Raw genomic sequence first — 13,588 nt, forward strand, 5'->3', positions numbered from 1 at the left:
GGTTATTGATATTTCTGCCGGCAATCTTGCTTCCAGCTTGTGCTTCTTCCAGCCCAGCGTTTCTCATGATGCACTCTGCATATAAGTTAAATAGGGTAACAATACACAGCCTTGACGTACTCCTTTTCCTATCTGGAACCAGTCTGTTGTGCCATGTCCAGTTCTAACTGTTGCTTCCTGACCTGCATATAGGTTTCTCAAGAGGCAGGTCAGGTGGTCTGGTATTCCCATCTCTTTCAGAATTTTCCACAGTTTATTGTGATCCACACAGTCAAAGGCTTTGGCATAGTCAACAAAGCAGAAATAGATGTTTTTCTGGAACTCTCTTGCTTTTTTGATGATCCAGCAGATGTTGGCCATTTGATCTCTGGTTCCTCTGCCTTTTCTAAAAGCAGCTTGAACATCTGGAAGTTCAAGGTTCACGTATTGCTGAAGCCTGGCTTGGAGAATTCTGAGCATTACTTTACTAGCGTGTGAGATGAGTGCAAATGTGCGGTAGTTTGAGTGTTCTTTGGCATTGCCTTTCTTTGGGATTGGAATGAAAACGGACCTTTTCCAGTCCTGTGGCCACTGCTGAGTTTTCCAAATTTGCTGGCATATTGAGTGCAGCACTTTCACAGCATCATCTTCCAGGATTTGAAATAGCTCCACTGGAATTCTATCACCTCCACTAGCTTTGTTCGTAGTGATGCTTTCTAAGGCCCACTTGACTTCACATTCCAGGATGTCTGGCTCTAGGTGAGTGATCACACCATCGTGAATATCTTGGTCGTGAAGATCTTTTTTGTACAGTTCTTCCGTGTATTCTTGCCACCGCTTCTTAATATCTTCTGCTTCTGTTAGGTCCATATCATTTCTGTCCTTTATCGAGCTCATCTTTGCATGAAATATTCCTTTGGTATCTCTAATTTTCTTGAAGAGATCTCTAGTCTTTCCCATTCTGTTATTTTCCTCTATTTCTTTGCATTGATCACTGAGGAAGGCTTTCTTATCTCTCCTTGCTATTCTTTGGAACTCTGCATTCAGATGCTTATATCTTTCCTTTTCTCCTTTCTTTTTGCTTCTCTTCTTTTCTCAGCTATTTGTAAGGCCTCCTCAGACAGCCATTTTGCTATTTTGCATTTCTATTCCACGGGGATGGTCTTGATCCCTGTCTCCTGTACAATGTCACAAAACCTCCATCCATAGTTCATCAGGCACTCTATCTATCAGATCTATTCCCTTAACTCTATTTCTCACTTCCACTGTATAATCATAAGGAATTTGATTTAGGTCATACCTGAATGGTCTAGTGGTTTTCCCCACTTTCTTCAATTTCAGTTTGAGTTTGGCAATAAGGAGTTCATGGTCTGAGCCACAGTCAGCTCCCAGTCTTGTTTTTGCTGACTGTATATATTCTCTGCAGCCAAAGATGGAAAAGCTCTAATCAGTCTGATTTTGGTGTTGACCACCTGGTGATGTCTATGTGTAGAGTCTTCTCTTGCGTTGTTGGAAGACAGTGTCTGCTATGACCAGTGCGTTCTCTTGGCAAAACTCTATTAGCCTTTGCCCTGCTTCATTCTGTATTCCAAGGCCAAATTTGCCTGTCACCCCAGGTGTTTCTTAACTTCCTACTTTTTCAGTCCCCTATAATGAAAAGGACATCTTTTTTGGGTGTTAGTTCTAAAAGGTCTTATAGGTCTTCATAGAACTGTTCAACTTCGGTTTCTTCAGCATTACCGGTTGGGGCATAGGCTTGGATTACCGTGATACTGAATGGTTTGCCTTGGAAACGAACAGAGATCATTCTGTCGTTTTTGAGATTGCATCCAAGTACTTCATTTCAGACTCTTTTGTTGACCATGATGGCTGCACCGTTTCTTCTAAGGGATTCCTGCCCACAGTAGTAGATATAATCGTCATCTAAGTTAAAGTCACCCCTTCCAGTCCATTTCAGTTCGCTGATTCCTAGAATGTTGACGTTCACTCTTGCCATCTCCTGTTTGACTGCTTCCAATTTGCCTTGATTCATGGACCTAACATTCCAGGTTCCTATGCAATATTGCCTTTTCAGCATCGGACCTTGCTTCTATCACCAGTCACATCCACAGCTGGGTATTGTTTTTGCTTTGGCTCCATCCCTTCATTCCTTCTGGAGTTATTTCTCCACTGATCTCCAGTAGCATATTTGGCAACTACCGACCTGGGGAGTTCCTCTTTTAGTATCCTCTCATTTTGCTTTTTCATACTGTTTGAACCTCGCCTTCTCTAACTCCCTTACCCTACAATGTGTGTCAGAGAAACTGAGTCCTTAGCTCTTCTTAAAACACTATATGTGTCAGAGAATGTAAGTAATATGTGTCATACTGTTACTTACTTTCTCTGATGGATACAGTTGTAAGGAGGGCTCAGGAGAGCTAATCAGAGATACAGAGTCATCCTTATATATTTACTTCCTTGGACATATTATGTGCTATGAAGACTTGCCTACTTACTTAATTACTCTGACACATAGTGTTCTAAGGAAAGGTAAGGAGAGCTAAGGAGAATTACTCTGACACATATAGCATTCTATGTAGAGCTAATGTGGGCTAAGGAGACTTACTTAGGTACTCTGACACATATAGTGTTCTAAGGAGTCCTACATACTCTGACACATAATGTGCTGCTGCTGCTGCTGCTAAATTGCTTCAGTTGTGTCCAACTCTGTGCGACCCCATAGACGGCAGCCCACCAGGCTCCCTCGTCCCTGGGATTCTCCAGGCAAGAACACTGGAGTGGGTTGTCATTTCCTTCTCTTAACTACTTACTTACTTACTCTGACACATAGAGTATTCTAATACAGCTAAGGAGACTTACTTACCTACACTGACACATATAGTGTGGTAAGGAGACTGACTTAGTTACTTACTTTCTCTGACACATACAGTGTTTTAAGAAGAGCTAAGGACTCACTTAGTTTCTCTGACACACATTGTAGGGTAAGGGAGTTAGAGAAGGCGAGGTTCAGAAAAATAATGAGACCAGCACTTACAGCAACAGATCACCTTTAATGAGGCGAGAAGGGGCAGCAGTCAGATTAGTGAGCAGCTACACTAACCCAAGAAAAGAGTAAGTAGATTTCCACATATATGCCTATATATACTGTCTTAAGGGGCCCTGTTCTTCTTCTCCAAGGTCTTTTGGAGTAGTTATCTCTTAAACGGCTGGGGCAAGGAATTCTGGAGATCGACCAGAGGCTGGACCGGCTGGGAGCTGGGCGTTAACTTCGGGTGACAGAGTTCTTTGTTTTGCATAGAATGGTGGGGAGGACCCAGAGGGGAGTTTTAAATCCTGGCTATTTTGAGCCATGTAACTTTCCTTCACATATTGTGTGCTAAGGAGAGCTAAAGAGACTTATGTACTCTGAAACATAGTGTTCTAAGGAGAGCTAAGGAGGATAAAGGAGACTTAGTTACCTAGTTACTCTGACACATACAGTGTGGTAAGGAGAGCTAAGACTTACTTAGTTACTTACTTATTCTGACAGGTATAGTGTTCTAAGGAGAGCTAAGGAGAATTACCTATTTACATATTTAATTACTCTGACACATACAGTGTTCTAAGGAGAGCTAAGGCAGCTAAGGACTCTGACCTACTTACTTACTTTGACACATACAGTGTTGTAAAGCAAGCTAAGGAGAGTTACTTACTCTGACACATAGTATTCTAAGGAGAGCTAAGGAGACTTAGTTACTTACTGTGACACATATATTGTTCTAAAAAGAGGTAATGAATCAGTGCTAAGAAAGCTTAGAAGACTTACTTGGTTACTTAATAGCTCTGACACATACAGTGTTCTAAAGAGAGCTAAGGAGAGTTTCCATAATCAAGTGTTCTGGTTGCCTCTCTGCAGTAGCACAAGCTGATTTCAAATACTTTTTCTTTCTCCTCCAATTTAATTCAATTGAACCCCAATTTACTAATAAGTACTTTATTTTCTTAACAGTGCTTTATTTATTCAAGAGTCTGTCCCAGTTGACATGCCTGCCAACAGTATTTTGTGTAGATTTTTTGTTGATGGCTATTCTTACCCCTTTGAGGTGGTATCTCATTGTGGTTTTGATTTGCATTTCTTTTTTTTTTTTTTGATTTGCATTTCTTTTCCTGTGATGTTGCACAGGTTTCAGAAGCAGACATAAAAGGTAAAATCATAACCGGGAGCGGCCAGCTTCCAAACCAAAACCAAGATCTAGAAACACCTGCACACACTGCAGGCAACCCATATACCCTGCTATATTTGATTTAATAGCCTATATACAAATGAAGTCCAATCAGATCTTTAGCATTTTTGAACATTTTAACACATCAAACTGCACTACTGTGGAAAACTTCTTTGTAGTGGAAAGAGTTTAGAAATATAGGATAGCATTCAACTCACTTTATTGTACCTGTTGGAATGGAAGATTGGTAGTGTTACAAAAATTTGGAAATGTCACACTTTTCCTACCATAGAGTAGCCCAAATTGCAGTGATTTTGAGAGTGACATAGATCGTAAACTGTATCATAGTCTCTTAGCGAAACTGCTTCTTGATGCAGACAGTACTACCTCACATGTGTCTATGGCTTCATAATGTAAGTTATTTCCTCATATATGATTCCTCATATATTGTGGTATTGTATTTACCACAATGATCCTACTCAGGCAATATTCACTTCATTTTACAACATACAGAAACTTAGAAACAGAGATACTCCTTGACTTTCTCAAAATCATCCCATGAGAAGAGCTTGTACTCCATACCACCTGCTTGAGAGTGACTAGCATGGTCTCACTGCTGCTGCTGCTGCTGCCAAGTCACTTCACTCGTGTCCGACTCTGTGCGATCCCATGGACTGCAGCCCACCAGGCTCCCCGTCCTTGGGATTCTCCAGGCAAGAACACTGGAGTGGGCTGCCATTTCCTTCTCTGATGGTCTCACTAGGTCTAGTCAAAACTGGAAAAAAATCTTTAAGCGGAGAATATGTTAGCAGTAATGTCAAAACCTAAGGACCTCACAATATAGCAATTGATTTTTGACCAGGTGCTAAGGTACTGCAATGGAGGAAAGAATTTTCTTTTGTGCTTTAGCAACTGGATATCCATAAATAAAAGGATAAAGTTGGACCCCTCTTTCTCACCATACATAAAACTTATTTTAAAATGGCTCACAGCTATATGTGTAAGAGATAAAGCTTGCAGAGGAAAACAGAGGCATACATCTTCACAACCTTGGATTAGGTTTCTTAGCTGTGATACCAAAACACAAGTGACAATAGAACAGTGGATCACTTAGACGTCATCAAAATTAAAAACGTTTGTGCTTCTACCGTTACCATCAAGAAAATGAAAAGCAGCCTGCAGAATGGGAGAAAACATTTGCTAAGCACATAGCTAATAAGGGACTGAGTACCCAAAATATATAAAGAAATCATAGAATTTAACTATATAAGGTAAATGGCCCAATTACAAAAGGCACAAAAGATCTGAACAGTCATCTCTGAATTAGGTACACAAATGTTCCATAAGCACATGAAAAGATGCTCAACATCTTTAGCCATCAGGGAATGCAACTCAAAACCACAATAAGATGCTACTCCACACCCACTATGATGAATAAAACAGAAAAGACAGACAGTGTCAAGTGTTGACAAGGATGTTGAGAAACTGGAAGCCTCACATACTTGTTCTTGGAATCTAAAATGATGCGGCCCCTTTGGAAACCAGTTTGGCAGTTCTTCAAAAAGTTAAACACAGAGTTGACGTGTGACCCAGCAATTCTTCTATACTCAAGAAGAATGAATACATATGTGCACACAGAAATTTATACATGAATGTTCACAGTGATACTGTTTCTAAGTAACCAAAAAATAGAAGCAACCCAAATGTCCATCTACTAGAGGACGGATAAACAAAATGTGGTGTATTACTTCTGTAATAATATTTGGCATAAAAAGGAATGAAGTACTGACACATGGTATGACACGGAGCAATCTTGAAAACATTATGCTAAGTGAAATCAGCCAGACCAAAAAGGATCATATATTGTTTGATTCCATTTATATGAAATGCAGAGAACAGGCAAATGCATAAAGAGACAGATCATAGACTAGTGGTCACCTATGCCCTCAAATAGGGTAGGTATTCAGAAGATGGAGTTACTGCAAATGGGTATGAAATTCTTTAGGGGGTGTGGAAAATTTTCTAAAATTAGATTGTGATGATGATTCTGAAACTCTGAGTACACTCAAACCCACAAACTGTACACTTTAAATGGGTGAATTTTATGATAACAAAGAATATTTCAATAAGGCCATAAGGAAAATCAATACCTTCCCCCTAAAAAGAATCATGATGACATACTTCTGTGTCTACACAGTCTTGGGAAACCAACACGTTCAATCCCCACATATTACCTACTTGCAGTATACCAGGATACCTGATTACATGTTACCTTGCCTCTTGTTGGAAGGTCATTTTCACTATCTATTCATTGAACAAATAGTTTTTGAATGTCTATTCCATGTTAAATATGGCTCCAGGTGCCTGGAATAGATGCCTCATGTCATACAACACCCAAAGATCCCTACAAGAAGCTTGCCTCTGGTCAGATTTACCTTGATTGTATGTCCATGTTCAAATACAGCTTAGCTCTTAGGGGTCATGCCAGGAGATATTTTTCAAGTGTAAGGTGCTATTTTCCACAAATTTCACTTTCTCCATCATAATGGGTCCATGGTTTCAATAGACTGCCATCCTTTTCACAGCTCGGTTGTTGTCGGTTATTAAATTCAGTATGAAGTCAAAAGGAATGACAAGAACTCCTGACCCCACTTCCAGTTTATCTCACTCATAGAGATTGAAACTACTCTAGTTAAATAAAGTATGCCCAATCAAAAGGGCTACATGTCTGGGCCCTGTCTCCTCCCTGACCCTGAGTTATACTGGAATCATCAATTGTCTGTTGGCATTCTTTATAACAGCATAGCCACTTCTCCGGTGCTGTGTTAAAATCATAAAACTCGGGCCTGTCCTATCTCCATCTCCCACAGCTGTGGTTTTTGGGTCTCTATGAGTAACATTTCAGAATCATCATGAGGTGGAAGACACAGCATGTGCACAGTATTTCCCAAGCCCAGTTGCCAAGAATGAGCTAATGTTAACCCTTTCTTGCATACAGTGAGCCTTACAAACTTCAAATGCAAGCCATTTGACAATGATCGACCTTGCCAGCAGAATGGCAGGCTTTCATGGTAGATCCCCAGATTTCCAGAGATAACATTTAAAATTATGTCATAAGATTTATAAAATATTCAACCATCCTTTTCCTTTTTGATGTTTTCATAGTGACTAAACACAAAGTTTGCATCTGTATATAAAAGACAAGTTAAATAAATGTGATGCCACCTTGCTAGCTTGCTTTTGGAAAATGTGTCCAAAAGATATTGATCATTATCTATCCTCCATAAAAGAACAGTATTACTTTAACTTTTGTTTAGTAGCTTCAAACTGCACTTCCCTTCAAAATATAAAAACAGGAATTGCAAATATCAATTTTCAATTAATTGGTAATAGCTACATACTTGATGTGTTAAGAATGATCCTGAGATTGGGCATGGCTTAGCAAAAAGAGATGGCTAATAAATGTTTTCCAAGGATGCAAGGTAGAGAGTAGACATGTAAGTCTTATATTTGCCATCCCTGCATAATTGGAAGAAGAGTTAACATTGAAAACATCTTTTTATCACAGATTTAGAGAACAAACTAGTGGTTACCAGTGGAGAGAGGGAAGACGTAGTAGGGGATTAAGAGGTATAAACTGTGAAAGTGTGTTACTCACTCACTTGTGTCAGACTCTTTGTGACCCTGTGGACTGTATCCCACCAGGCTCCTCTGTCCATGGGATTCTCCAGGCAACAATACTGGAGTGGGTAGCCATTTCCTTCTCCAGGGGCTCTTCCCAACCCAGGAGGTATACACTACTATGTATAAAATAGATAAGCTACAAGGATATATTGTATAACACAGGGAATATAGCCAGTATTTAATAATAACTAGACATGGAGTATAACCTTTAAAAATTGTGACTCACTATATTGTACGCCTAACTTACATACGATTGTACAGCAACTTTTCCTCAATAAATTTTTAAATAAAATATCTTTCTAGCAATTAATAGAAATTTACTAGTCTACATCTTAAAAAGGAGCATTTAATGGAAAACAAACACTAAATTAATGCTCACCATTTTATCTATCCCATAGGTCAATGCATCACGTCAAGAAGCCAAATTGATGGAGGAATGTGATCTTCTTATTGAGATCATTCAGCAAAGACGACAAATCATTGGAACCAAGATCAAAGAAGGAAAGGTACGATTTCTAGGGCAGAAGGTTTCAAATTCTCTACCTGGAGAAAATATACTCCCATGCACGCCAATAGCTTAAGAAATACTGAATGCCTCCTTTTTCTGTATTTTCTGTGGTTGTACTCTTTAAGTCTTTAGGATGTAGGTCAAAGCCCCTCCATGGGCCAGTTTTTGCTCCACCCTTCTTTTGTGTGATGGTCTCCTGAACACACCTGCAATGCAAAGGCTGCTCCATGACCCAACTCCAGGCACAGCCTGGAGCTCTGGTATATTAGAGCCCCAATTTTCTGTCTCTCTTCTCTGGGAGAAGGTGGGTTTCATAGAGAAGAGTTCATTTTACATTTACTGCTGTATCCCAGCACTTAACACAGCACTAAATAAATGTTTAAATAAATCAGTCTTTATCTACAGAAATTATGAAGTGCTTTCTCATGCCCCTGAGGGAATTTAGACAGGTGTCATTTCATGGTGGCAAAACTCCTATCATTGCACTGTATCATAAACCCCTTTGTGGATCTATTAATAGTATTTCTTTTCTAATGTTTATATGGCTGAAATTCCCATGGTTTTACAGTGCCCTATATTCAAAAAGCAATTCACCAGTTTAAATTATATTCTTTATGGCCATCTTATTCAAAATTTATTTCAAAATGTTGATAATTCTAGAATCACTTTATTCTATTTTTAAAGTAGTCATATTTGTATTGATAGATTTTTGATCCACTTTATCCCATTTCTCTGCCACCTTCAAGACAATTTTGTAAATATTTAAAAATAAAAAAGTTTGTTCATTATCAAATCAATTCTTTAATTTCCCTTATTAGTGCTCATAACTATAAGGAAATATGTATAATTAAATCCAATTGGCAAGAATTAAGTAGTATATAGAGATTACAAAAAAAAATGTCTATGCTCTTTGGTTTTCTACAAAATTTGAAAGGTATTTCTCATTGTATAATGTTCTAGACTGCTTTGTCTATGTAGAATGAAAAACATTTATACATGTACAATGTGATGATGATCACAAAAGTTAAAGTCAAATCAAATAAGTCTTGAAGCTGTTCCAGTGGATTATCAAATTAATATAAAATTATTCTCTGACTTGAAGAGATAGTTTGGCATGGACATGTACAGTCTGCTATATTTAAAATGGATAACCAACAAGGACCTGCTGAAAAGCACAGGGAACTCTGCCCAATGTCATGTGGCAGCCTGGATGGGAGGGGAGTTTGGGGGAGAATGGATACATGTATATGTATGGCTGAGTCCGTCCCTTTGCTGTTCATCTGAAATTATTACAACATTGTTGATCGGCTATACTCCTGTACAAAATGAAGCTTTTTTTAAAAAATTATTCCCTGGCCAAGGATGGACTGAGATGTGTTAAACAATTACTTACCCCACATAGAAATTATACTGTCAGTCTGGAATCTGTATTGGATCTGTGTCCTCTTCCATCATCAGGCACCATGTGTATATTTCTTAATACCTGACATCTTCCAGGTTCTCAGACACATGAGAGCCTGAAAACAATTGTAATTAATTATTAATATGCATATGGAAGGCAGTTTGTTTGCCCTTACATGGTCACGTGCAGGGATCAGCTCTTAATACACATTACTTCCTTACTGCTGCTCAAACAAATTACCACACTTAGTGGCTTAACACAACACAGATTTATTATCTGACCTTCTGGAGGTCAGAAGTCTAAAACCAGTCACAACTAGGCTCCTGTCAATATTTTAGCAGTGCTGTTTCTTTCTGCGGAATTCTGCGGAATTCATTTCTTTTCTGGCCTATAGGAGCCGCCAGCATTCCTTGGCTGATGGTTTCTTTCTGCGGAATTTCTGCGGAATTCATTTCTTTTCTGGCTTATAGGAGCCGCCAGCATTCCTTGGCTGATGGTTTCTTCATCACATCACTCTGAGCATTACTTCCCGCCTCAGATCTCTTTTCTCTGGCACAGACTCTCCTGGTTCTCTCTCATCAGGACCCTTATAATTACATTGGGATCACCCAGATAATCCAGGATAATTTTCCCCCAGCTCCAGATTCTGAATCTAGTCACATCTGCCAAGACGCCTCTATAAAGGAACATGTAAGGTCACATTTTTTTAAACTCCTGGGATTAGGATGTGGGCATCTTTGGGGGCCCTTATTCAGCCTGCAATGACTCCACCACAACCTCCTGGCCAGCAGGTCCTCCTTTCCCTTACTTACCTCCCCAGCATGAGGGTTACTCTCATAAACTAGATCAAAGTAGCGAAAGGGTGTCCCCAGTTCCAGCCATGATGATATGTGGGCTTCATGCTCTGGTGTACCCACTCTGCCCTGAATGTGTCTGTGATCCAGAACGTAGTACAAGAGAAAAGCAAAGAGACACATAGCTGGGCCCCAAACGAGATAGGCTTCTCAGCTCACTGAAAGGGACTGAGAAAAGTTTCTTGCCAGCCTCCACCTTGGGTCAGAGCTTTTGGCAAACTTCAGGCCTGGGAGTCTGGAGCAAGTCGGTTGGGTTGGAGCCTGGCTCTGCACTTATTGTTTCTGATGCCTACACAAAATGCGAGAGCCTCAGCAATGCAGAGATAATACAAGATTCCTGCAAGATTCCTGCATGAGGACCCCCAAGGATGAGGTGAGGGTGACTAAGACAGACAGGGTAGGCTAAGCCAGGTGAGTGAGGGAGGAAAAACTTACGAATGACTGCTGCCCTTTGAAAACTGAAACCCAAACCGCAATTCCAAAGCATATAAAGACATCTTGAATTTCTAAAACACCCCCAACAAAATCAACGAAGACATTTTCTCACCTCAGATGAAAGGAATTTGATGGGAAAATATTTAGATGTTCAAAGAGATCCATAGAGGAATAACTTCTATCTTAGAAGAGCAGAAAGTTGTGAAACCACAAAAAGGAAGCTAGGAAATAAGAAAAAATAGATATAAAAGCAACAAATTAGAAGTTTTGGAGGGGAAAATATCTACACTGAAGTTGCAAAGAAAACTCAGGCAATTTTGGAAGCTGAGTTTCAGCCTCCACAGGGGGAAACTCTACACATAAGAATAGGTAACTTGATCTGTACTTCACACTAAATACAAAAATTAAATATACATGGGTCATATACTTAAATGTAAAAACTATGAAGACTCTAGAAGAGAAAACACAGGAGGAAATCTTAGTGACGTTGGGTTGGCCCAAGATTATATACAGTGGCAAAAACAAACAAAAAAAATTTACAAACTAAAGAGATAATTATACATTTTATATTATCAAAAGTAACTTCTCAAGGCACTCTTAAGTGAATGTAAAGACAAACCACACATTAGGAAAAAATACTTATAAATGATTTATTTAACCAAGTACGTGTATCTGGAATATATAACAGATTTTCAAAACTCATGATTAAGGAAATAGATGACCCCTTCACCAAAACAGATAAAAGATTTGAATAGCTACTTTACCAAAGAAGGTATCAGGATGGCAAATAAGCACATGAAAAGATGGTCAAAATCATTAAGTCATTAAGGAAATGCAAAGTAAAACTTCAGTGAGATACAACTACTTACCTCTTAGGATGGTTGAATTAAAAAGATGGACTATCCCAAGTGCTGGTAAGAATGTGGATTAACTGTAACTCACACACGGTTCTAAGAATGGAAACTGTATTTTAGAAAACTGTTTGACAGTTTCTTCAGTAGTTAAATATACACGTACCCTTCCAGCCAGCCATTTTAGGTGTTTACCAAGAAAAATGAAAGCAGATGTTTATATAAAACTTGGACATGAATTTTCATGGTAATATTAAGGGTAATAGCTTTCCAGGTGGCACTAGTGGTGAAGAAGCCACCTGCCGATGTAGGAGATGTAGGAGATCCCTTGTTTAGGAAGATTCCCTAAGGAAGGAAATGGCAAACCACCCCAGCATTCTTGCCTGGGAAATCCCATGGACAGAGGAGCCTGGTAGGCTACAGTCCATGGCGTTGCAAGAGTCAAACGCAGCTTAATGACTAAACAACAACAATAGCCCTTGACTGCAAATGACCCAAAGGCTATCAATAGATGAATACAGAAATGATTAGTGGCATTTCCATACAACGCTATTCAGCAAGGAAGCCCATGTGACAACATGAATCATGAGTGAAAAAAGCCAGACAGAAAATAGTGTATACTGCATGAGTATATTCATACAGAATTCCAGAAACAACTCTTTCTAATTAGCTACAGTGGCAGAAAACAAATCAGTGAATGCTTAAGTATGAGTGACAGAGGGGTGGGCAGGATAAATGACAAAGGTGCAGGAAGAGAATTGGGGGTATGATACATACGTACATACATATATATATATATATATTCATTACCTTGAAAATGGGGACTCTTTCATGGGTTTACACATATTTGAAAACTAATCTGATTTGTACTTGAACTATGTGCAGTTTCTTCTATATTACCTGTATCTCAGTAAAGCTGTTTTATGACAATGAACTTATAAGTGATCAATGCAAAGAAACAGAGGAAAACAACAGAATGGGAAAAACTAGAGATCTCTTCAAGAAAATTAAAGATACCAAGGGAATATTTCATGAAAATATGGGCTCGATAAAGGACAGAAAAGATATGGACCTAACAGAAGCAGAAGATATTAAGAAGAGGTGGCAAGAATACATAGAAGAACTATATAAAAAAGATCATCATGACTCAGATAAACACGATGGTGTGATCACTCACCTACAGCCAGACATCCTGGAGTCTGAAGTCAAGTGGGCCTTAGGAAGCATCACTATGAACAAAGCTAGGGGAGGTGATGGAACTCCAGCTGAGCTATTTCAAGTCCTAAAAGATGATGCTGTAAAAGTGCTGCACTCAATATGCCAGCAAATTTGGAAAACTCAGCAGTGGTCACAGGACTGGAAAAGGTCAGTTTTCATTCTAATCCCAAAGAAAGGCAATGCCAAAGAATGTTCAAACTACCGCACAACTGCATTCACCTCACACGCTAGCAAAGTAATACTCAAAATTCTCCAAGCCAGTCTTCAACAGTATGTGAACTGAGAACTTTCAGATGTTCAAGCTGGATTTAGAAAAGGTAGAGGAACCAGAGATCAAATTGCCAACATCCAATGGATTATAGAAAAACCAAGAGAATTCCAGAAAAGCATCTACTTCTGCTTTATTGACTATACTAAAGCCTTTGACTGTGTGGATCACAACAAACTGAAAAATT

General features: G+C 39.1%; 1 protein-coding gene across 4 annotated transcripts in view; it reads left to right on the plus strand.

Annotated features, from left to right (window-relative positions):
- Window positions 1-13,588, plus strand: part of MID1 (midline 1) — a 194,817-nt gene that overhangs the window by 134,320 nt on the left and 46,909 nt on the right. For all 4 annotated transcript variants that reach the window (XM_061408168.1, XM_061408166.1, XM_061408167.1 and 1 more), the window contains exon 4: window positions 8,264-8,371. In XM_061408168.1, coding sequence (XP_061264152.1) covers window positions 8,264-8,371 — 108 coding nt within the window. The remainder of the gene's footprint in view (window positions 1-8,263; window positions 8,372-13,588) is intronic.

The sequence above is a fragment of the Bos javanicus genome, chromosome X (genome assembly GCF_032452875.1).
Source record: "Bos javanicus breed banteng chromosome X, ARS-OSU_banteng_1.0, whole genome shotgun sequence".
Classification (NCBI taxonomy): Eukaryota; Metazoa; Chordata; class Mammalia; order Artiodactyla; family Bovidae; genus Bos; species Bos javanicus.